Source organism: Zeus faber (genome assembly GCF_960531495.2).
Source record: "Zeus faber genome assembly, chromosome: 4".
Classification (NCBI taxonomy): domain Eukaryota; kingdom Metazoa; phylum Chordata; class Actinopteri; order Zeiformes; family Zeidae; genus Zeus; species Zeus faber.
In genome coordinates this window covers 3,095,112-3,120,609 of record NC_137191.1, presented here as the reverse complement: position 1 = coordinate 3,120,609, position 25,498 = coordinate 3,095,112, and the positions used below count along the sequence as shown (strand labels likewise).

General features: G+C 46.4%; 1 protein-coding gene across 1 annotated transcript in view; it reads right to left on the bottom strand.

Annotated features, from left to right (window-relative positions):
* The window catches only part of wdr17 (WD repeat domain 17), a gene marked incomplete at both ends in the record, with an annotated part of 98,075 nt that overhangs the window by 54,941 nt on the left and 17,636 nt on the right, over positions 1-25,498 (bottom strand). Inside the window, one exon of the mRNA XM_079998662.1 lies at positions 1,183-1,323. Coding sequence (XP_079854788.1) covers positions 1,183-1,323 — 141 coding nt within the window. The remainder of the gene's footprint in view (positions 1-1,182; positions 1,324-25,498) is intronic.

Genomic DNA, 25,498 nt, shown 5'->3' with positions numbered 1-25,498 from the left:
CGCGTCCACGTATGCTGCCCACTGCTCCTGGCTGTGCCCCCGGGGGAAGGACAACCCAGGATGGGTCAAAAGCAGAGAATCCATTTCACCGGCCACCATCAAAGTGTGTGTGTGTGTGTGTGTGTGTGTGTGTGTGTGTGTGTGTGTGTGTGTGTGATGAATAAAGACTTCTTCTTTCTTCAACACTATAACACTAGGGACACAACAATACTAATGTTTCACACCTGTTGTTTCAATGCGATTTTTGTCATCCGATCACACTCTCCCCATTAATTTTGGACATCTTTATTGAATTTCTCACGGCAGCCACCGGCCAAAACAATTATATAATCAAAGTCAGTTTTTATGCAGTCAACATTTTGCTATATCTGCGAAACCCATTAACACCGGAAGTGTCAACCATTTCAGAGTACTCAATAAACTGTTCGAAATCTACAGTTTTGGAGAATTAAATTGGCATCATTACAAGACTGTGGAAGCATAGCTGCTATACCTCCAAAGTCTTGTTGGGGGCTGCCCCCAACTTCAGATAGTATTACCTTGCAAACCATCTTCAAATTGTTACCAAATGGCTGCAACCAGAACAACAATTACACCATACAATGGAAATAGAAAAAACTGAATGTGAGGAATTATTAATTTCCAATCTCCCATTTCTCATTGAATCAATAAAGAAACCAATAATTTGTTAATTTTGCCTGCATAATTTGCTTTTGCTACGTGGGGGCCTGTAGCTGGGAGAGGAGCGAGCCAAATTTAATGGAGTACTGAGCCAGTTTTCGAATTGACTGGGAAAACAGCAAAAATAGCGGTTGATAAGCACAGGTGTCGTATTAAAATAACAAGTAGATAAATGTACTAAATATTTATTATTTATTAAAGCAAGACCTGCATGGAGCAATTTTGGAGTGTCCACAATGACATACTACATCCAGTGACATATAATATCATGCAAACACTACACGCGATGCTGGCAAGCATCACCCAAATCACCCACAATGCACTGTGAGGGCAAGAGGCAAGTTAAATTTCCTATGCAGTGATGTCATCAACCTGCATAGTGCTGAAAGGAAGTGCTCTATGATGATGGAGTGTGTCGGAGAAGCCTTTGCTCTTTTTACTCACACATTCAAGTATGCTGTACATGTAGTATGTAGTACACAGCAACTCCCCCTAACTTACCTCCAGTTATGAACATGCCAGGCGCAGAAGGGACCCAGGCGAGACATTGAACAGATGCCGCAGCTGAAGGAAAGGAGAAGGACGTGATACATGACAACCCCTCGCTGTCCACCAACCTTATACCATTATGTAGGTTCGATACTGCGAAGACAAGACAGGGGACAGTAGGAGATTTAGGGGAATGGTACAGTTCATTTCAGAAACACTGCGCTACATTTTACTTGAATAGGATTGAAACTGGTCATATATGCTCAAATGAGCTGACACAGGCCACATCAAAGAAAGTAAGCTTAGACTTCTGGTGGAACCAAGATGGTGGAAACAGCTTAAGAAGTGTGCTCCGTAAATAACCCAAATTAAAATGAGCTATTCGAATGAAAAATGAAAGTTAATTGAAAGCCACAATGGCTACACAAAAAAAGGAGGGTGAAACAAAGGGGGAAATGGGTAGCTGTAAAAAAAAAAAAAAAAAAGACCACATGCGAAACAGAGTGAAACGGGGGAGTCCACCAGCCGAACTACATCAACACGAACACACAGAGGCATCTAGAGACCAAATAATCTCTATCAATATCAAACGCACTGGACGGGACAACTCAATTGGAACCAAGGGCTGTTATATATGGAGTGCACAAGGAGGGTAAAGATACTACTTTTTGTGAAGGATATAGACAGTTAAGCTCACTACAGTATGTAATGAAACTATAATGAAAACTGTTGACTACTATCCTTACAAAAATAATACAAAAACACATTGAAAAATGTATTCATCTAGACCAGGGGTGCCCAATACGTCGATCGCAATCGACCGGAAGATCGCAAAGGTAGTGCGGATAGATCGCGCACCATTCAAAAAATATATTTCTTTTTAACTGATCTGACCAACATTTTGAATGAGCTTAATTTAGAGCTGCAAGAAAAAGACAAAACCGTAGGCAACATGATCAGTTCAGTTAATGCTTTCAAACAAAAAATGCAACTTCTGACCTCAAAGCTGTAACGCCATGATTTGGGGAACTTTCAAAACCTCTCATCAGAGCTGGAGACCCAAGGGAAGGAGTGTGCGCAACTTGACAGTGCACTCTATACAGAGCAGATTGAAAATTGTCTTTCAGACTTTGACAATCGGTTTTAAAAATACCGTTCCACCATGGCTGATGATCATTTGGAAACCTGCTTGAGGCTGGCTACCAGCAGCCACTGTCTGGACTATGCAACCCTGGCTGACTCCATTCAGCGCAAGTCATCAGAGTAAGGTAGTGATCATGAATGTATTTAATTGTATAGTGCCGTAAGGGTTCATGCAGTGATGCAAGGTACGCCAACATATATGGTATATATAAAGTATACTCAGTATATACAGTATATAGATAAATATATTTAGCAATTTTTAATGCAGGTAGATCATTTTGACCTAGCTTGCAAGCTTGCAAGCCGGAAAAATGTGGGCACCCCTGATCTAGACCAAACTGGCTTCATACCCTGCAGACAGGGGGCAGACAACATAGAACAGAGAACCTTGAATGTCATATCATGTGTTAAAAAAAAAATCCCCTCAATATTCTATGTTGCTTAGGCTGTATGCACAGAAAGAATTTGATAGGGTGAAGTGGAGTTTTCTAGTATCATAAAATGAAAGTCGTGGGCTTCCATCCAAACTCTATTGACTAATATATCAAGATCCTATGGGAGAAATTTACTAGTACATTTAAAAGAAATATGTTCATTATATTCTACCATTAAATAAGGAAGAACATTCGTTATCTTGCCCATATGCTATATGAATGAAGTAAGTGTGTGTGAAACAGGGGTCAGCAAAGACATGAATAAGTGCTTTGTTGACTGTGGGCCATATGACATGGGAAGGTGTGTGAATGCAAACATCCCCTCATAAAATGTGGCCTGGACTAGTGTCGGGAGGTTTGTTGTTGTAACTGATGTCAAAGAATGCAGACAAATGGCACTATTGACCGTATAGGAGGAAGGAAGGGATCCTAATTGAGTATACAGATGTACTTTCTCGACCAACAGAAAGAAGTTAAAAGAAGGAGTCCGTGAGCGGCTTGGGAGTTCTTTGTCAAACCAACTCAGATTCTGTTGTCACTTCTTGCAAGTGATAATAAAGTCTTATATCTTCAGACCTCGACTCTCTCAAACTTCTCTTCTTCAGTTTAAGTGTTAGATGCGGTTTTTTCCACTACAATCCAAAATCGTGCATCAGGGTGAATGGATGTTGATCTAAATCTTTTAACCTTAAAAGGGGGGTGAGACAGGGGGACGGCTTTAGTCCACTACTCTTTGGAATAAGTATTGAACGACTGTTGGACTCGATAAGATAAAACCAATAATATGGATGGTATAGGATGAAAGGGGGTGTAGAATATAAAAGTTCCCCTTTTGAGGATGATATTTCAATAATATTATATTTTAGCAGACCAGCTAAATCCATACAAACCTGCAAAATTACAGAATGTGGTGAGATATCAGGAAAACTAACAAATGAGTCAAAATCAGATTCCCGATTCCAGCCCCTACCTATAGGCGTCGCCCAGTCACACCTATTTCAAAATAATTTGAAGAATTATTATCGGGTAGCCCAACTAAAAGCCTTGACAGCCTGGATAAACAAAGACACAGCCACAAGATGGGTGGGACTGGAACAGAATTCATGTAAAAAAAAAAAAGTATCCTTACAATCATTCCCATTGTGAACAAAAACACCTGGAACAAGCTGAATCAGAACTGAATGGATGAAAGTGACACTGAAAGTTATGGTCCATAATGCAAACTCACTTGAAAAGATCCACAAAAGTTGCATTAAAAGAGGAATTCTTACCACCCAAAATGGATGTAGGATTTGAAAAATGAATGGAGAAGGGACTAATCACGATATGGCAACTATTTGATGAGCACATTTTAGAACCATTTGAACAAGTCTCTTGAGAATTAAATCTCAGCTCAGAATTTTTCCAGGTTTCGGCAGAGACATTATTTACTTTTCATAATTTCATAAGGAGGTATGTAAGCCACCATCCAATATAGACCCATACTTTAAATCTGTAACAGAAAGAAAGAATGGAATGATCGCACGCATCTATAAAATATTACAACAAGAACACAGATAATAACACTAATATTAAGTACGAATGGGAGTTGGAAATAAAGAGCATGTCAGATGAACCATAAAACACATTTAGGGATGGACACAAACTGACAAATAGTCCCTCTTGGAGAGAATTCAAATGGAAGGTCAAGATGAGATACTTTAAAACGGCTCTTGTAATTTCTACATTCAGTACAGAAACCAATCAATGTTGGAAAGGCTGTGGCTTAATGGGTGACCACACTCATGTATTTTGGGATTGCCCCAGAATATTAAAATATATTATATAATATATGGTATATGGCAAGATTTTCACAAAGAGATTCAACAAATATTAGGAATAAACCAACAGCCAGAACCAACATATGCTATGTAAGTAATTCTTCCAGAGAACTCTACTGACAAAAATAATGCATACTGGTTAGGGATTCTGCTTATGATAGCCAAGAAGATGATTACATTGGCCTGGTTAAAGCCACAGCCTCCAAAGGAAAGAAAGGATCAAAAATGTTAAATCAAATGGAGAGCATCACAGCAAGACTGCAGTTGAGGATGGCTTCTTTCTCTGTGAAATGGTCTCCAGTCATCCAGAATTTACCAATGAATTTACCTATCACTAAATCAAAACCTATATTTCTTCCCTGAGCCCTCCCTTGTTAAGTCCAAATTCTAATTTACATGTATTTAGGTATGTAGATACAGCATATGTATCATTGGGAATATGTGTGATTTAGGCATACCATATACTGTATGTACCTGCATGTTTATGCAATGTGTATACTGGATGTTTGTAGATATGTGTGTATTTATATAGGTGTGTATGTATATATATATATATATATATATATATATATATATATATATATATAGAAAAAATTGTATTTTTTTATGTGTGTGTATGTAGATATGTATAGGCGTATGTTTATTTGGGTATGGGTGAACATGAATATATATATATATATATACACATACAGTATATGTGTATATATATACAGTGTACATGGGTATATGGGTGTATATATATATACACATTATTTTCAATTAACTAATTTATGTTTTATATGACTTAAGGCGGCCTCTAAGAAAACATTCTTAGGCATTGTCAAGCCTGAGGGTTTTCTGAAAAGCTTGACAGAATGGTCAACATTCACTATAATCTTTATTTCTCAGCCTCTGTAGCAGATAGAACCATGAAATAAAAACCTTTTGAGATCGCCATACCTGCTTGATGCCAGTGGGGCTTTTCGTTTGATATTGTATCTCTTTTGCCCTTCTTGTAAATACAAAACGCATTCTGTTTGCATCTAACCTGGTGCCTCCTTGTTTTGCAGCATTGGAGCCAGTTGTAACAGAAAATGTAGGAGTCCAAAACAATCAAAAGACATATTCCGTGTTTGTGTCCTCACAGATGGATTCAATCCGTTTGAACTTGATGGGAGTGATTTCCGTCCACAGAGACACGGTGAGGCAGGACTCTGTGGATTACAGGTAGTAGACAGCCACCCAATTTTTTTAGGATAAAGTAATAACACACAAGTGTATCTCTCTGTATTAGAAATTCTGCGTGTCACCAGGACTCAGGAAACTTGCGTCACCACGTCATTATGTCAGCCGATGCTTGGTTCAATGTAAAGATTTTTACTTGTTTTAGACATAATGCTGAATATAAAGAGGAGCGACAGCACTAACTGTTGCTACGTTCCAAGGGATCTGGAAAAATTGTAATTGGTGTTGGACCCCATGTATTGCTACCTGCCCACTCTATTGATATTGTTCCGATTTTTATTATTATTATTATTATTATTATTCTCCTTGGCACTTTTCGGGCTAAAAGTGTCACACACAACAAACCTCTGGAGCTACGGACACGGTTGAGGTCTCGTTAGAACCTGGACTTAACTGACATCTCGTTGTTCAAGTTTCATCCATATCAATCCACATTTGGAGCAGGAGTTAGTGAAAAACCGATTAAATTTTACCGGAAGTTGCCAAACCTTCATGCATCACCCACACGCCAAGGTTCTTTAACTTCCGGTCGAGTGGTGGAGGGAGATGAGTTTGTGAAGTAAGACGCTTTGTGACATCATCATCCAATTTGTTATATATGTGACAAAACCCAGCAAACGCCGCCATCTCGCGCATTTCTAAAATCACCAGGAGCAGCCAAATAATTGAAAAAACCTTTCTTGAAGGAAAATGAGATCTTTCCAGATTTGTGTTACTTAGTGGGATTTTTTTATCTCTCAATGTATTTTCAAAACCAAGTTTAATTTATAAATAGTAGACAAATGTTAAACCATGGAGTTAAATATTCCCGTTAGATTACATGGGGAAACGCAGTTCACTTACCGAGACGCTGAAAATCGCTGAACAACGTCGATCGATGGTTCCATTTCAAGTGACCGTCCAGGTGAAGCTCATTCATCCATATTCCATGTAAGATGAAGTCACAATGTGAAACTGTTTTGATAGAATTCAACCTTTAAATCATACTACTTTTACACACACGGAGTCATTGTCGTGAAACTGTAAAGAAGAAGAACCCTTTACGTCACGCACCTACGTCACTTCCATATACAGACAGTTAAAGCGCAGCACAAGGATGTTTCGGTCTAACTTGTCTGTGAAAACGTTCTTATCCGTATTTCGGACCTTAATCTGACCAGTGCGATAGATCCAAGTCAGTGTTAGCAGCGCGTACTGGACTTCATTTTCCGCAATGATAGTCAGTTCTCTGACAGCAACACGGTGAACGACAGCGGTGCTGAATCTGATATTACTCCGGACTTAGAGAACATTTCAAACAGCAGATTTCAAAATTAATGTGACAATGAAACTGAATATTTTCAAGCACCACCAGAGGAGGCAGACGATACGCCCGTTGTTGTTACAACGCAAGAAGTTGATGACGTGATGAAGTTGGTGACAGATTTTTAGATTTCAGATTTTCTGAGACTCATAATATTCATATACTCTACATTTTGTTGTGTTGTCCGTACTTTTAAACTCCAAAATAATTCCACTTTTATAAAACATGTTTATAATTACTGTTAAAAAAAAGCTTTTTTGAAAACAAAAAAAATTGTGTTGTTGAGCTGTTCGTGATTGGCCCATTCAGTAGTATGTTAATTAGCTATGAGGATTTGTTTGTGCGCCAACACCATTTGCATTCTGGGAGCTGGCTGAATAAACCTGGTGTGGGGAAAACTTTGGAGGTGATTATCTCAGAAACATGGTTTGCCACACCCTTGTCATTAACAAGTCATAGCTTTAAAAATATTTGCTTGATTTGCACAAGTGACACCTTGTTTTTAAGCTCTGATTCTCCACTTTCAAATGATGTGAAAAAAGCCGCCAATAGACCCTAAAGTATGGGATGGGTCACATATGTGCAGGTTGTGGCTACAAACACACATTTGGACCATGTGAGCTGCGTAGTATAGACTCCATAAAGTAATAACAGGCAGAAAGTGTATCAGCTTGTAGTAGAAATTCTGCGTTTAAAGGAGCAGTTCATTGATGCATAGATTGTAAGAGCTATCCTCAGAGTTATCAAACCTGGGAATTTCAAAGACCTCTGGATGAATATGGAAGATCTAACTGTCGAGGAGCTAAAAAGAATTATTCCTATTCTCTCCTTCTCCATTCTCACCTGGGTGAAAAAAGTAACATCGAGTTATTCCAAGAGCTTATGTTCACTAAACAAAAAGACAATGAGACACCACACAAGTTCCTATACAGAGTCATAGGATTTAAACAAAATATCTTGCTGGCCTCAAACATGCCGAGCCAGATGTTAAGTACAGTGCAATCACAGTCCAAGATGTTTTTCTCCACACTGTGTATCAAGGCCTGGGTCATAAGCAAGACAATGTCTGCCGAGAGCTAAAACCGTTGTTTGTTGACACCAGAGTTACCTTGCTGGCTTCAAAACATGCCAAGACAGATGTTAAGCACAGTGCAATCATAGTTCAAGATGTTTTTCTCCACACTGTGTATCAAGGCCTGGGGCATAAGCATGACAATGTCTGCCGAGAGCTAAAACAGTTGCTTGTGGACACCAGAGTAACCGATGAAGCAATCTTAAAAATATTAAGACAATAATGAGTGATGAAAGTAAAAGACCACAACGGTTAGGTCCAGCTACCCATGAAAGCCTCACAAATGTGCACAGTGCTCAGCTTGAGGTTAACACTGCTCAGTGTCCTAGTGTCAAGGAGGAAAGCTCAGGGCAGAAACCAAAAGTAGACATGATCCAGCAGTGAACAGAGAAAGTTGAAAAGCCTTGTTGGGCTCATGCAACAGTCCATACAGACAAAACAGCCAGGTCAGCCACTCCTGGAAAGACAAAGTAGATCAAAGGAGAGTGAGATTATATGGCTGTGACAATAGTGTTGAACAAAATTGTCCTGATTGCACCCACTGTTTCCATTGTGGTAAAGTAGGCCACAGAGCAGTGGGTTGTCTTTAGAAACTGACACGTCAGGAAAACGGGAGCCAGTTGTAACGGGTGTGGTTAGGACCCAATTGCAGCACAAAGACAGGCAGGGATATTTGGTAATGTCTTTTATTTGTAGAGTAGACGGAAGACAGGCAGGGAGCAGGCAGGATACATCGTCGGGGACAGGCAGGTTCGATGACGAGGTACTCGTACCCCGTCCATCTCCACGTCCTCCGCTAAATGGGCCACATGATCCTCATCGGAGTAGTTGGAGACCCCGTCCATCTCCTCGTCCTCCGCTAAATGGGCCATGTCCTCATCGGAGGAGGGACCCCCAGGGTCGACATCCTCCGCCTCTGAAACATCGCTGGAGGACGCAGACAAGAGAGGTGGTGGGGTCTGCGGTCGGGAGGGTTGACCCGGTCTGGAGGGCTGGTCAGGATGGCGCTGATGGAACCTCCTGATGAGGGTGTGGTCCAGAATGTGCCTCGCAGGGACCCAGGACCTCTCCTCTGGGCCGTAACCCTCCCAATCCACCAGCTACTGCAGGCCTCTCCCACGCCGGCGGGAACGTAGGAGACGGCGGACAGAGAAGGCAGGACCCCCGTCAATGAAGCGCGAAGGAGGCGCGAAGGGGACCAGAGCACTCTCCCGGACTGGCTGGACCTTGGACACGTGGAAGGTGGGATGGACGCGGATGGACCTGGGGAGCTTGAGCCGCACTGCCACCGGGTTGACGACCTTCTCGATCTTGAATGGGTCGATTAACCGAGGAGCCAGCTTCTTAGAGTCTACGTTCAGGGGGAGGTCCCGGGTGGAGAGCCAGACCTTCTGGCCCGGCTGGTACTCCGGGGCCTGGGAGCGGCGACGGTTGGCGGCAGAGGCGTTGCGGCCAGCGGCTCGGAGGAGGGTGGCCCGGGCCCGGGTCCAGGTCCTGCTGCAGCGGCGAATGAAGGCCTGGACGGACGGGCAGGAAGCCTCCTTCTCAAGGATCGGGAACTGGGGGTGGGACTGACGGTGGCCCCCAGGAGCGCACAGAACTCCCTCAAAAAGACAGAGGCGAACTGGGGACCCCGGTCCGATACAACATCTACCGGGATGCCATGGAGGCGGACGACGTGGTACAATAATAGCCTGGCGGTGCCCTTGGCCGACGGGAGCTTTGGTAGAGGCACGAAGTGAGCCATCTTGCTAAACCACGGTCAGGATGGAGGTGTTGCCGCTAGACGGTGGCAGACCGGTAACGAAGTCCACGGAGATGTGAGACCATGGGCGATGAGGAACCGGCAGTGGGTGTAGGAGACCAGCAGGAGCAAGAAGAGAGGGGTTGTGCTGGTTACAGGTGGGGCAGGCATTGACGAACCCTCGGCAACCTCACCCAGGGAGGGCCACCAGAAGCGACGCTGGACGACCTCCTTAGTTCGCTGGATCCCCGGGTGGCAGGTGAGTCGGGAGTTGTGGGCCCACTGGAGAACCTCGGACCGGAGGTCAGGCAGGACGAACAGACGGTCGGGCGGACATGCGCTGGATCCAGGTTGGTCCTGGGCGGCGGCTCTGACCCTCTCTTCCACCTCCCAGGTGAGTGTGGCAACTAGACGGGAGGACGGTAGAATGGTGTCAGGGTCAGCAGCGTCTTCCTCCTCCTGGAACTGCTCGGGACAGGTTTGATATTGCGTGACCCCGGCCGATAGGAGAGGGAGAAATTGAACCTTGTTAGGAAGAGCGCCACGCTACTCACCCAGGACATCGAGGACAGCTTCCAAGATAATGAGAAAGCTGGAGTAGTATTCCTGGACCTGACAGCCGCTTATGACACCGTGTGGCACCGTGGACTACACCTGAAACTGTTGAGAACAATCCCGGACCGGCACATGGTGAGATTTATTATGGAGATGCTATCTAACCATAGCTTCATCCTACAAACCAGCGATGGCCAGACCAGCAGGCTCAGAAGGCTGAAGAACGGTGTCCCGCAAGGCTCTGTCCTCTCACCAATGTTATTTAACATCTATATTCACGACCTGCCAGACACAACATCCAAGAAGTACGGCTATGCGGACGACCTGGCCATCATGCTTCGATGCCCAACATGGAACACTATGGAAGAAGGCCTCAACCGAGACATGGGCATCCTGGCAGACTACCTCCAGAAGTGGCACCTTCAGCTCAGCATGGGCAAAACAGTGTCTGCAGCTTACCACCTCTACAACCGGGAGGCAAGAAGGGAACTGGACGTGCATGTTGGCAACATCCGCCTGGAGTTCCAGCAAGCCCCCAAGTACCTCGGCGTATGCTTGGACCGGACGCTGTCCTACAAGCAGCACCTGGATGAAGTGAAGGCCAAGACAACCGCAAGGGTCTCGCTCATCCGCCGCCTTGCAGGCTCGACTTGGGGAGCTTCCCCCCAGACCCTACGCATATCCACGCAAGCCCTGGTCCTACCCGTAGCGGAATACTGTGCCCCTGCCTGGAGCAGAAGTCCACATGCGAACAAGGTGGATACTGTCATCAACAGCGCCCTCCGGATAGTAACTGGTTGTCTGAAACCCACCCCTGTGTCCTACCTGCCAGTCCTAGCTGGTATCGCCCCACCCAGTCTCCGACGGGAAGCAGCTACCCTCGCCCTGGCAAGGAAAGCCCAGAAGAACGACTGGCACATCCTACACAAAGCCACAACAACACCGGCACCACCATGCAGGCTCAAGTCTCGCCATCCCTACAACAAGGCAGCACAAGAGATGCTACAGTCGATCCCTGACGACTTGTCCAAGGACGCCTGGCTGGCAGCATCCTGGAGACAATCGTGGGAGTCAGCTGCGCCCTCCCGCATCCAACGATACATCCGGGACCCAGGAGGAGGTGTAAAAGGAGAAGACATGCCACGCCACCTATGGACCTCGCTGAACCGCCTGCGTACTGGCGTCGGGCGCTTCAAGTCCTCTCTAAAGAAGTGGGGCCTATCCGACAGTGCGTCATGCGAGTGTGGCGAACCTGAACAGACTGCCGAGCACATAATCACCAGCTGCCCCCTATACAGCCCACCCTCAGAAGCTGGCCTTTTTGACCTAGGACTGGAGACGAGGGCGTGGCTATATGACACTGAGTTGGCCATCTGATGATATACGAAAGAAGAAGAAGAAGGAAGAGCGCCCAACGGGCCTGACGGGAGTTCAGTCTCTTGGCGGACTGGATATACTCCAGGTTCTTTTGGTCGGTCCACACCAGGAACGGCTGCTGGGTTCCCTCTAGCCAGTGTCGCCACTCCTCCAGGGCATATTTGACGGCGAGAAGCTCCCTATTCCCGAGGTTGTAGTTTCTCTCGGCCGGTGTTAAATGCCTGGAAAAGAAGGCGCAGGGATGAAGCTTCTGGTCGGAGGCGGTTCTCTGGGACAGAACAGCTCCGACTCCCACGTCGGAGGCGTCCACTTCAACCACGAACTGCCGTTCGGGGTCAGGCAATACCAGAATGGGGGCTGAAGTGAACCGTGCCTTCAGGGCCAGGAAGACGTCGTTGGCGGTGGTGGACCACCGAAAGGGCACCTTGGAGGAAATTAGGGCTGTGAGGGGGGCAGCCACCGTGCTGTAGCCTCGGATGAACCTCCGATAGAAGTTGGCAAAACCGAGGAAGCGCTGGAGTTGTTTGCGGGTGTCTGGGGCGGGCAAGGTGGTGACCGCGGAGACCTTAGTGGAGTGCATCTGGATGGTCCCCCTCCCTACGACGTACCCCAGGAAGGAGACGGACGGGACGTGAAACTCACACTTCTCCGCTTTCACAAAGAGTGAGTTCTCCAGGAGGCGCTGCAGGACCGTCTGGACGTGGTGGACGTGCTCAGCTTGGGATCGAGAGAAGATCAGGATGTCGTCGAGGTACACGAAGACGAATTTGTTGAGCATGTCCCTGAGCACGTCATTGACCAGGGCCTGGAGGACGGCGGGGGCGTTGGTGAGACCAAAGGGCATCACCAGATATTGGTAGTGACCGGAGGGAGTGTTGAACGCCGTCTTCTATTCGTCCCCCTCACAAACCCGGACCAGATGGTAGGCGTTGCGTAGGTCGAGCCTGGTGAACACCGTGGCCCCCTCCAGGAGTTCGAAGGCTGATGAGATGAGGGTGCAGGGGATAGCGGTTCTTGACCGTAATGTCGTTGAGACCGTGATAGTCAATACAGGGGCGAAGCGACTTGTCCTTCTTCTCCATGAAGAAGAAGCCCGCCCCCGCCAGGGATGAGGAGGGACGGATGATGCCCGCTGCCAGGGCATCGTTAATATAGGTGTCCATGGCCTCTCTCTCCGGGGCGGACAGGGAGTACAGGCGGCCTCTGGGGGGGGTGGAGCCGGGCTGGAGGTCGATGGCAATATCGTACGGCCCGTGCAGGGGAAGGGATGTCGCCTTGGCCTTGCTGAAGACCTCCCTGAAGTCGAGGTACTCGGCGGGGACCCCCAACATGTCGGGTGCGGAGCTGGAGCTGTTGGGTGGCTGAGGTGCGGCGGCTTGCTTCAGGCAGACCCGATGGCACGCAATACTCCATCACAGAATAGCCCCTGTGATCCAGTTGAGGTGTGGGTTGTGACGCCGGAGCCAGGGGAACCCCAGGAGGAGAGGGTGACGAGGTGAGTGCAGGATGCAGAACTGTATCGTCTCGTGGTGGTTGCCGGACAGGAGCATGCGGATGGGCACTGTCTGATGGGTGACTGTCCCCAGGAGGCGGCCATCCAGGGCAGTGGCAGGTACCGGAGAAGACAGGAGAACTCGACCAACACCCAGCTGCCGTGCTAGGTTATCGTCGATGATGTAAACATCGGAACCAGAGTCAATAAGTATAGCGAGGGAATGTGAGCCTTGGGGCAGGAGCAGCCGAGCCTGGCAGAGGGGGCGTAGGTTGGAGGGTGATTTGGAGGTGTGGCTCACCAGGACCTCCTCCCTCACTGGCGAGCCCGGCCCTTTTACCGGACACCCGGAAATGTAGTGTCCAGCTAGACCGCAGTAGAGGCAAAGGTTCCCCACAATGCGTCTCTCCTTCTCCTCTGGGGTGAGGCTGGACCGGCCAACCCGCATGGGAGGGGCCTCACTCGTGGGTTGACGGGCCGGAAGAGCTGGAAGACGGGTTGCTGGGCGGCGCTCCACTTGTCTCTGAGGCCTCTCTCGCTGGCGGGCCTGGATGCGTCGGTCGATACGGGAAGCAAGCCCAATGATGCCATCGAGAGACGTGGGCAGGTCGTGGGAAACTAGCTCATCCTTCTGGTACTCTGCTAATCCCATCAGGAACGCGTCAATCTGGGCTGCCGGGTTCCACTCACTCGAGCCTGGGTGCGGAAGTCGATCGCGTAATGGACCACGGAGCGGGACCCTTGACTGAGACCCAGGAGACCACCAGCAGCATCAGGACCTCGTGATGTCACCCCGAACACCTTGCGGAGCTCGGCGGCGAAGGTGTGGAAGGAGGAGCAGGCTGGTGTGCGTCGTTCCCACTCGGCCGTTCCCCATAGCCGAGCGCGGCCCGTCAGGTGATTTACGGTGAACGCCACCCTGGCTTCGTCGGAGGCGAAGGTGTGGGGCTGCAGAGCAAAGAGGATGGAACAGTTCGTAATGAACGGACTACAGCCGTCTGCGTCTCCAGCGTAGCGTTCTGGAACCCCCACCCGGGGCTCCAGTGAGTACCCAGGCTGGGCCGGTGCAGGTGGGTCCGGGGAAGCAGGCGGTGGGATGAACTGACCAAGAGCGATGGCTCCATTCTTGGCCAGTTTGTACTGTAACGGGTGTCGTTAGGACCCAATTGCAGCACAAAGACAGGCAGGGATATTTGGTAATGTATTTTATTTGTAGAGCAGACGGAAGACAGGCAGGGATCAGGCAGGATACATCGTCGGGGACAGGCAGGTTCGATAACGAGGAGTGCAGACAGAAGACAGGCGGAGTGGCAGGCAGGATACGTGGTCGGAGCGAGGCAGAGTCGGTTGCAGGGAATCAGTCCGGAGAACGCTGGAGAGTCTGGTGCAAGCATCAAAGACAAACTGGCAATGGGTGACTGGTGAGAGAGGCATATATAGGGGTTAGATTACAGATCGGGAACAGCTGTGTGCGCAGGTGAATGGAGTTGGATTAATGGGACAGGTAAGGAGAGGGAGGGGAAGTAGAAGAAGGCGGAGATCATGACACCAGTCCCCGTTGGGGGACAAACAGTGACCGGGCCCCAGCTACTGTCCCAACCTGACACATGTCCTACTGGTCAGGCTGACAAAGAAAGACTGACAAAGTCTAACACTCAGAAAACCAGAGGCAGAAACAACCAAAAGACATTGTAACCTAAATGGTTTAGCAGTCAGCATTCTGGTAGACACAGGGGCCCAAGTAAGCATGACTGATAGGGACTGGAAAGCAAGTAACTACCTGACATTATGGGAGAAATTTACGATAACATTCAACGGTAATATATAAGTATTATCTTGCCTACACGCTATATGAATCAAATAAGTGTGGGGAAATATTGAGTAAAGAAGATACCACTCTCCCCCAGTGCTGATACAGTATGCTACCATTATAGATGTTAAGGGGGGAATGAGTACAGTAGCTCTCTGGAATGTGTAGAGTTAACGTGTTCCATATGTGGAGACACAAGTTCAAGGCCAGAAGGAGAACAAGGGTACAGTGGACAGATTTCCATATAAGGAGTGAATGCATAGTATGAAATGATGACGTATGGATGATAGATGTGTAGAATGGAGCATATAAGCCAGTTTGGTGGAGAGGCTCTTGAGTTCTTTGCAAACCAATTCAGGCTTTAATGTTACTTGTTCACAAGTGATAATAAAAGTCTTTATCTTTCAAACTTTGGCTACCTCGATCTCTCTCTTATTTTGTAGAGTAAGTTCGAGTAAAGTTTATCTACCACATATTTGGCGTTGTCGGCAGGATTGGAAGAAAAGGGACCACCACCAGCTGCTGTGCTGCGGGACGGGGCCCGGCACGGGTAACACAAAACTGAGTGGCCACTCATTTGTAAAAAAGGTAAGCAACGTTCTTACTTATTAGTTAGGAAAATTGTGTGATCAGTGTCTGCCCGGTCCTTACATTAAGCAGTAAGTAAAGTGTCTCTCCAAATTAACGAACCATAGTATAGCCTACATGTGAGAAAAACGAGAGAGGAAAGACTGGGATGAATGAATGTGCATGCACTAACCATAACTGCTCTGTGGTTATACTAAATTGCTGTTTTTAAAATCCTGTAGTCACCACTGTGACAGTACAATTAGAGACGTACAAAACAGGATTTGAATTAACTATTTGTTTAGATAACGCCTCGCAGAAGGGTAAGGGTGATTAGTCATCCATTTTTATCTGATTGTTGTTCACCTATGGTTCACCAGTATTTGTAAGTCCTGTAAAAGTGTAGGGAAGCATTCTGTGGCTTAAAATACATATGGTTATTCATTTTTGTTTGATTGTTGTTCGCCTATGGTTCACCAGTATTTGTAAGTCCTGTAAAGGTGTAGGGCAGCATTCTGTGGCTTAAAATACATATGGTTATCAAAATATATGTTTAGAATAAATTAATAAAATTGATAACAGTAGAAGCTTAGGGCAAAGTTCCAGAAGCAACAGGTAGAAGAATAAAAGTATAGGTAGACATTCAATAGACAAGTAAGACACATAAAATAACCCAATAAATAAAATAAAATAAAATAAAGAACAAACGTGGTAAAAAAGTATTCTAGGAATAATTAAATAATGAATTGAAGACGATATAATTAAAATAAAGTTATAATTTAAAAAAAATAGTTTAGCAATAGTTTATTCCAAAGTCTAAGTAGAGCCGCGGCTAGACAGAGAGAAAATAACAAAAAAATAACAAATTGAAAAAATAAAAAACGCGGTCAGAGGAGAAGAGAGGAATCAGAAAAGGTGGGAGGGGAGCAGCGCCGCAGTACATTCAGCATAAACGGCAGACACATAACGGAAAGATTTAAAGTAGGAACAACTGCATACACATAAAAACAACAATGTCACCAACAGCGGTAGAAATTTCTGGTAAAATGAGTCTGTTTAATAAAGATGAGACAAGAAAGATCTCAGAAAAATGGCAGAAAAGGACAGCTAAGACAGCTACAAAATGGCCAAAAGAGGGCACATTCAATGCGGCAGTGTGTGAGGAGACAGAAGTAATGATGAAAAATCACAAGCTTAATAAAAAAGGAAAGAAAACAATACAGAAAAGGGAAAGAGAAAGAACAGTATTAGCCATATTCAAAAAGGAGGGAGAGCAGTGGAGACAAAAAGAAAAAACTGCAAGGGAGATGGTTAGTAAGGATAAAAAATTAGAATCACTACCCCGTAAGGCACAGCCACCACCTTACAACACAGGGTTAAACCCGCTGATAGCAGGAACAGTAGACATTAAAGGAGAGGTAGAATTGGACAAAGGGAGAGACAGGGATTGTGCAACACAGAGGAGAGACCCACCCATACACATGGATTTTTACGAAGGGATTAGGAAAACAATGAACGAGCGGAATAGCGATAGTGATAGTGATGACGGGGATAGTGATCCTTCAAGCAGAAGGATTTTATCAGAAAGGAGGAGGTCATTAGAAGGAGTGAAGGAAAGGAAAAAGTTTAGAAAAAAGAGGCAGGAGAGAGGGAGAGGAATGCTGCCAAGAGAGAGAGAGAGAGAGGGAGAGAGCACAGAGGGAGGGGGACCAGCAGGAAATCAGGACAAAGCCCCCTAGTGCTCGACCTGCAAGAAAAACTTAGGAGATCTCAGAGGGAGAGAAGAGTGCCAAACAGTTATCCAGGAATTTATCCTATCCTGGTAAAAGGACAACAAGCTCAGTATGCCCCATGGGTATCCCAAGATTTGAGGGATTAGTATCTAAACCACCTAATATAAATAATGGGGCTTCCAAGTGGATTAAGATATTTGAGGAACATACAGTGGGAAAATTAATGGCAGTGGGTGACCTGAAAGCTTTGTTGGCCAGAGTGCTAGGGATATCCAAGATGGAGAGCATACTGGAGGACGGGGGTTTGGGCCAGCTGCTGGATGAAGCCTTTGATGGGACTATGTTTGACACATACAGACAAATAACCTGGGGTGTACTCAGAGGCGAGTACCCAACACATGTGGATCACAAGAGCCTGAGGCGCCATACAGTCAGTGACACAGAGAATCCTGCATCATTCCTGCAGAAACAAATCATGAGATGGCGCATAGAAACAGAGAAAGAGCCTAAGAAGGATCCATTGGTCTCTATCTTGTTCAGAACCTCCATAATAGAGACAATGCTTAGCTCAATCAAAAACAAGCTAGAAGATGTGGTGGAACTGACCTCATCAAAATCCCATAAAGAATTCAGCGATCATCTGGTTTACGCAGTGGACAGACATCGTCAAAACGAACAAAGAATCCAAGAACAAAGCAAAGAGGTGCAGAGAAAGTTGTCTCAGCTCCAATTGGAGTAGATGACAAAGAGAGATACAGTAAGAAGAAACAGGCAGTTGTTGCAGCACCTGCCACAATCACACCTGTCCAACAGGCCCCGCCTCAAGCGTTCCTTCCTCAGGTTCCACCCCAGGTGTTCTCTCCCCTGGTACAACAGCCTCAGAGCCAAGGGGCACCCACCCCACCTGTTGTTAATGTATACACACATAATAGTGGGAATCCACAATTTGGGAACAAACAGAAACAATATAGGGGACCACAGGGACAACCTAAGTATGCTCAGCAGCAGGGACAGCCTAAGTATGCTCAGCAGCAAGGACAGTCTGGATATGCTCAAAAGCTGGGACCCCCTGGACAGCGCAGAGGGCCAATAGTATGTTGGGGATGTAACCAGGAAGGACACTTTAGCAGGGATTGTTTAACTAACCCCTACCGACCAAAGCAGCAGGGACAGCAGTGGCAGAGACAGCAAGGACAGGGAAACGGCCAACAGAGACAGGTAGGACCCTGAATGGGTCAAGGGTACTAGGGGTGCCCAGAGAATCCACAGGGGGAGTGTCAGTTTGTAGCAATTATGCTAAACTACCATGGCGAAAAAAGTACTACATGAAACCCGAGGCTGAGATAGGAATAGCCCCTACTATAGAAGGTCTAATAGCTGCGGGTGTATTGATAGAAACAAAAAGCGACTGTAACACTCCTTGGCTTCCAGTACTAAAAGCAGACAAACAAAAATGGCGTTGAGTACATGATCTAAGAGCCGTAAATGACATTGTAGAAGAGATGCAGGCAGAAGTTCCGAATTCACACACTGCTGACCAATGTTCCTCCTGATTTGAAATATTTCACAGTGATTGACTTATGTGGGACATTTTTCTGTGTGCCTCTTGCAGAAGAAAGCAGACATCTGTTTGCATTCATGAATAAAGGTAAACAATACACATATACAAGAATGCCACCGGGATTTAAATATTCTCCACATGTGTTTAATCAGGTGTTGAAAAATGATTTGGAAGAGCTGGTGTTACACGGGACAATGATACAGTACGTGGATGATCTTCTGATATGCTCTCCCACATTGGAGCAATTTCATGAGGATTCCATGGGTGTATTAAGCAAATTGGCAAAGGGGGGACAAAAGGTGTCACAGAAAAAATTGCAGTACTGCCAGACAGAAGTAGAATATTTAGGGAGGCTGGTAGCATATCAAAGAAAAACAATAGCACCCAGCCAGTTAGAAGGGATTAGTAAAACACCTAAGCCAGGGACAGTACGACAAATTATGACATTCCTGGGGATGACAGGGTTCAGTTCAGATTGGATAGAGGACTATGCCCTTAAAACCGCGTCACTAAGAGAGATTATGAAGGCTGCAGGAACAACTAACCTGCAAGCCCAGCTAAGGTGGAATGCAGATGCATTGGCAGCATTCAAAGGCATCAAACAAGAGATGCAGGGAGCAAGTGCGTTAGCAACTCCAGACTACACAAAACCATTCCTATTGTATGTAGCAAATAGGAGTCAGGGTTACGCGTCAGCGGTGTTAATGCAAGAATCATGTAGTGGGAGGCGAAAACAACCTATAGCGTACTACAGCTCCAAGTTAGATGCAGTTGCACAAGGCTATCCGCCCTGTTACCAGGGATCAGCTGCGGTACAGTATGCTTATGACAAGGCCTCGACCATTACGAAAGGATACCCGGTAACTATTTTTACGCATCACAAAGTCACTGAATTAATTGAACAAGGGAAATTTATATTGACAGACTCAAGGTTGTTGGAATATTTGACCTTACTTACATTTCCAGATGTCACCATAAGAAGGTGTTCCAACCTTCTTGGTGTCAACACCAATAATTGGGGCAGAGGAACAGCTGTTTGTGGACGGATCTTGCTACAAAGATCATTTGGGTAACAATGCATTGTTTGCAGTGGTAAGACAGAACCCACGCAAAACTTTTGCTGTTATTCAAAGTTCTCATTGTAAACAGCCATGTTCAGCACAGGTAGCCGAGCTGAGAGCTCTTACAGCTGCCTGTCAAGAAGGAACAGGTAAAACATTGAATATATACACAGATACTGCATATGCACATGGTGTATGTCATTTGTTTGGAGCGGTATGGAAAATTAGGGGATTTAAGAAAACAGATGGGTCCCCCATACTGCATTGTGATCAGATTGTGGAACTAATGTTGTCATTGCTATTGCCTAAACAAGTAGCAATAATCAAATGTCAGGCACACAGGAAAGGAAATGATTATGTCATAAAAGGTAACAATGCTACAGATGAGGCAGCCAAGGTAGCCTCCAGCAGTAGTGGGACAGTCCAGGCAGTATTGACCATGCCTGAGGCTTCGCCTACTGAAGAAGATGTTGTCCGCATGCAGGACAAAGAATAAAGATTCAAGATTCAAAAGGTTTATTCGTCACATACATATACATACTTTCATACGTATATACAATGAAATGTAATGCAACGCACCCGGTGGTAACACACAATATGTCCTAGGAAAATTTCTTTCTACTAGACCAACTAACTGATTCCTAAAACGTAATACAGTAAGTCGAATACTTATAGAATAAAATAAAAATATATAGAATAAAATAAAATAAAATAAAATAAAATGGAGTAGATAAAGGGAATAGGCTTATGTATATCTGTATATGTATATACAGATATGTGCATTAAAATGGCATGTGAATAAAGTGAGGTAGTGTTTGTGGGACAATACAGCACAGTATACAACAGTACAGTGCAGCAATAGGGTATCACCGAACAACCCAGAACAGTGACACAGTATGCGGTACAGTATGCTACACACAGTACCAAAGGTAGTAGAGCCTATGTGTGTGGCTCAGTGAGAACCCCTGGTGAGGTCAGCATTGACAGTTCTTGTGGCTTGCAAGAAAAAACTCTCTCAGTCTCTCTGTTCTTGCTGTGTGACTGCGGAGGCGCTTGCCTGACCGCAGCAGCTGGAACAGTCCGTTGTTGGGGTGATGAGGATCCTTCATGATCCTGTGGGCTCTGCTACTACACCTCCTGGTGTATAAGTCCTGCAGGGAGGGGAGGGTAGTTCCAGTAGTACACTCAGCTGAACGCACCACCCTCTGCAGGGACCGCCTGTCCTGAGCAGTACAGTTCCCAAATCAGGCAGTGATGTTGCCTGTCAGGATGCTCTCCACCGCTCCACAGTAAAAGGACTTGAGGATCCTCACCGAGACCCGGAATTTCCTCAGCTGCCCGAGGTGGTAAAGACACTGCCTCGCCTTTCTCACCAGAGTGTCTGTTTTTAAGTCCATGTTAAGTCCTCTGTGATGTGGACTCCCAGGTACTTGAAGCTGCTCACTCTGTCAACAGAAGTCCCATTAATCACCAAGGGCGTGTATGTCCTCGATTGTAATCCTCGCCTAAAGTCCACAATCAGCTCCTTAGTTTTGCTGACGTTCAGGTGTTGGTTGTTGTCCTGGCACCAGAGTGACAGGTCAGCCACGTCCTCGCGTAGGCCTTCTCATCGCAGTCGGTGATCAGGCCCACGACGACGTTGTCGTCAGAAAACTTGATGATGGTGTTGGAGCTGGACCTGGCCACACAGTCATGTGTGTATAGGGAGTACAGTAGGGTGCTGAGGACGCAACCCTGGGGGGATCTTGTATTCAGGGTGAGGGAGCTGGACATGTGTTTCCCCACCCTAACCACCTGGGGCTGGGCTGTGAGGAAGTCCAGGATCCAGGTACACAGCGGAGCATTCAGTCCGAGCTCCTTCAGCTTGACAGCCAGTCAGGTGGGGACTATGGTGTTAAAAGCTGAACTGTAATCGATGAACAGCATTCTCACATAGGCCCCCTTCCGGCCATCCAGGTGCGTGAGCGTGGTGTGCAGTACCTGGGAGACTGTTTTGGATCTGTTCTGCCGGTACGCGAACTGCAACGGGTCCAAGATATAATCCTTAATCAGCCTCTTGAAACACTTCATGACCACCGAGGTGAGGGCCGAATGACGGTAGTCATTCAGGCAGGCAGGAGAGGTGATCTCCAGGACAGGAACGACGATGGACCTCTTGAAGCAGGACAGGACCACTGATTCAGCCAAGGAGATGTTAAATATTGTTTTGAACACCTAGCTGGTAGCACAGGTTTTCAGTACTCCCCCGGATATGCCATCTGGGCCCGCAGCTTTCCTGGTGTTCACCCGCATCAGAGCATTCCTGACCTCGTGGACGGACACTGAGTGCGCGCTCATCCCCAGCGGTGTAACTCCAATTAGCCGGTGAGCTAGCAGTGATGTTGCCAGACTCAAACTGCGCATAAAAGGAGTTCAGTTCGTTGGCTAGGGAGGCGTCCACACTCGTGGCTGGGGAGGAACTGCTCTTGTAGTTTGTTATCGTCCGCAGCACCTCCCACAAGCGTCTTGTGTCCACCCACTCCCTCTGTAGCTCCACAGTCTCCCTGTACGTCTGTTTAGCGTCCTTCACCACCCTCCACAGATTGTCCGACGGCGCTTTGTAATTGTCCATATTTCCGAGTACAAGACCGTCGTTGTAAGTTGTGTGTACCATCCACAGTCACAGGGGATGGTGGAAAGAGTGAATGGGACAGTCAAGACAAAAATAAATAACATTTGTGCAAGTGCTCAATTGAAGGGGGTAGATGCACTCCCATTAGCACTAATGAGTTATCGCATGCAAGCTAACAGAATGACACATTTAACTCCGCATGAAATGCTCACGGGTCGACCCATGCCTGCACCTAACATTAGAGGACCCCATAAGGGACCTCCGTTGGAACAATTGCAATTGGAAATAAGGGAATATATTAAACAACTAACTGCCACATACAAGCGTATATTCCAACAGGAGAAAGACAGAGTTCCAGAGCCAGACGAAGACCCACCAAGGGGGGTGGAGCCCGGTGACCACGTGTACCTAAGGGTCTTCAGGAGACAGTGGAACGAGCCAAAGAGAGAGGGACCATACAAAGTGACCAGTGCAACACCAACAGACATCCAGGTGGAAGGGAGCGCCACCTGGTACCACCTCAACCACTGCACCAAAGCTGCCCAGCCAAGGACGAGGGAAGACCATGAGGAGAACCAGGATGCAGACGTACCCAGCACTGACCAACCGCCTTAGGACCAGACCCAGCCCAGCCAGAAGCCCCAGCCACAAGGAGGGGCCGAGGATGGTGCTGAAACAGTCCGAACTGAATAAAACACGAACAACAAGTAATATATTCTCACATCATAATAAGGTAGCAGTGTGTTTAATGCACTGTGCCAAGTGCCAAGCCCTGCCCAACATAAGCTTGTCTGAATCAGTCCTTATGTTTGAGCATCATGACAACAATTTACAACTGGCAGAACTGGATGTTGGTGAAGGTCTGTTGGAGGTACAAAATCCAAGAAAACCCTATGTGGCTGTACCTGTTACAGTGACCGTTAACAGTGCTGTTTCAACATCTGCTGTCACCAGCCCATCTCCATGACAACCTCCCTAGACCTCAGTCACCTTGATGATGAACAAAAGGTAAAAGTCAACAAAATGCTTTGTGAAGAAGCTGCAGCTTTTACACGACACCAACAATATTGGTTGCATATCGAGCCTGCAGATGTCCATCACCCTCAAGGACGAAATCTCTGTACAGAGAATTTACTCAACAGTCCCAAATCCACTGTTTAAAGAAGTGAAGGAGTACCTGGGAACTGTTGTTGAGAGGCTGGATAGTTAAACCCAAGTCCCCGTATGCTGCTCCAGTTGTCTGTGTCAGGAAGAAAGATGGCAGCCAGCGTCTGTGCATCAATTACCGCCTCCTGAATATGAAGACGGCCCCTGATCAACACCCCCTTCCCAGGATACAGGACTTAACAGAGACCCGTGGTATCTACACCTGATTTAGTATCCTGGACCAAGGGAAAGCTTATCATCAGGGCTTTGTTTCTGAGGGACACCACGTCACAACCTTCATTACTCCATGGGGTCTCTACGCCTCTGCAGCATTTCAGCGGAGCATGGAGGAGATGCTAGGCACCCTCAGAGATGAATGCTGCATCCCATATCTTGACGATGTGCTCAATTACACAAAAATATTTGATGAATATGTTGAGATCCTCCACAAAGTTCTCCAGGCTCTCCAGCATCATGGGGTAAAACTGAGACCTGAGACATGCAAACTTTTCAAACAAGAGGGCAGGTACGTGGGTCACCTCGTGTCAGCCAAAGGAGTCAAGATGGACCCACGAGACCTTGAAGCTGTATGAACCCAGACAAGCAAGACGCCTCAATGAGTTGGTGAAGTGAAGAAACTGACTGGGTTCCTGGGCTATTACCACTCACACATCCAGGATTTCTCCCGGATTGGAAAACCGATCCACGAGCTGCTTCAAACTAAGCCAGGGAAAGCCCAGATGCCAACAAGGGGGTGAAACACTAAACACCCTCAGTTGCCTGCCCGAGAACCACATTGATGAAAACCTACCTGACCTCACCAGACCCAAGAAAGAAGATGGAGGCAACGGGCACAGACCCCCCGAGCACTCACTCAGAGGTTAGAAGGTCTACCCGTGATAGGAAGCCACAACAGTTTCTCACATGAGTCAGTAGGTGAACCGTCAGTACAGTCACAGGACCCACAGTTCAACAAACACAGCACCATACTTACCCTTTGTAGATGCACCATATCACACTTCACCTCCACACCCACTGCTAGTGACATACATCCCACCTATTTGTATGCCATGCTCACACCTCATCTTTCACACCCAGACACCATTGATGCCATATACTTACCATACACCAGCTGCACACACTCCACCCATGATGCTTATCTGTTAAATAGAGATTTGAGGACTAAGGTGGTCAAGACATAAGAATAGTTAAGTCAGAGATAAAGGTTTTGGGGAATTCGAGGAGCCATTTTAATTTCGTCAGGGAGCGTATGATGTCCACTGAAGTGTGATCACATTTGTAAATGTAATTATTTGGTTTTAGTGTGTTTGATAATTTGAGAAACGATCTGCATATTATTTTTCCTTTTGAAAATAATGTTTTTCCTTTTTATATGAGTAATCTGGTTTTAAAACAGAATAATTGAGCTGCTGCAGTAGTTTTTCAACACAAGGTGGCAGTGCAAGGCTGTGGTTTGCCCCAGGGACTAGTCATGAGTGCCGTAGCTGTCCTCCCAAAACAACTGCGTATGATTCAGCAATGCGCAAGCCACGGCTCCCTGTCTCATCGTTTCTTTCCTGTGTTTCAGGTTGGTAATGTGTCAAAACCTCTTCAAGATTTCTGTAGTTTGTTAACTAATGCTGAGAGATCATTTGAGTTCAAATAATTGGAAATT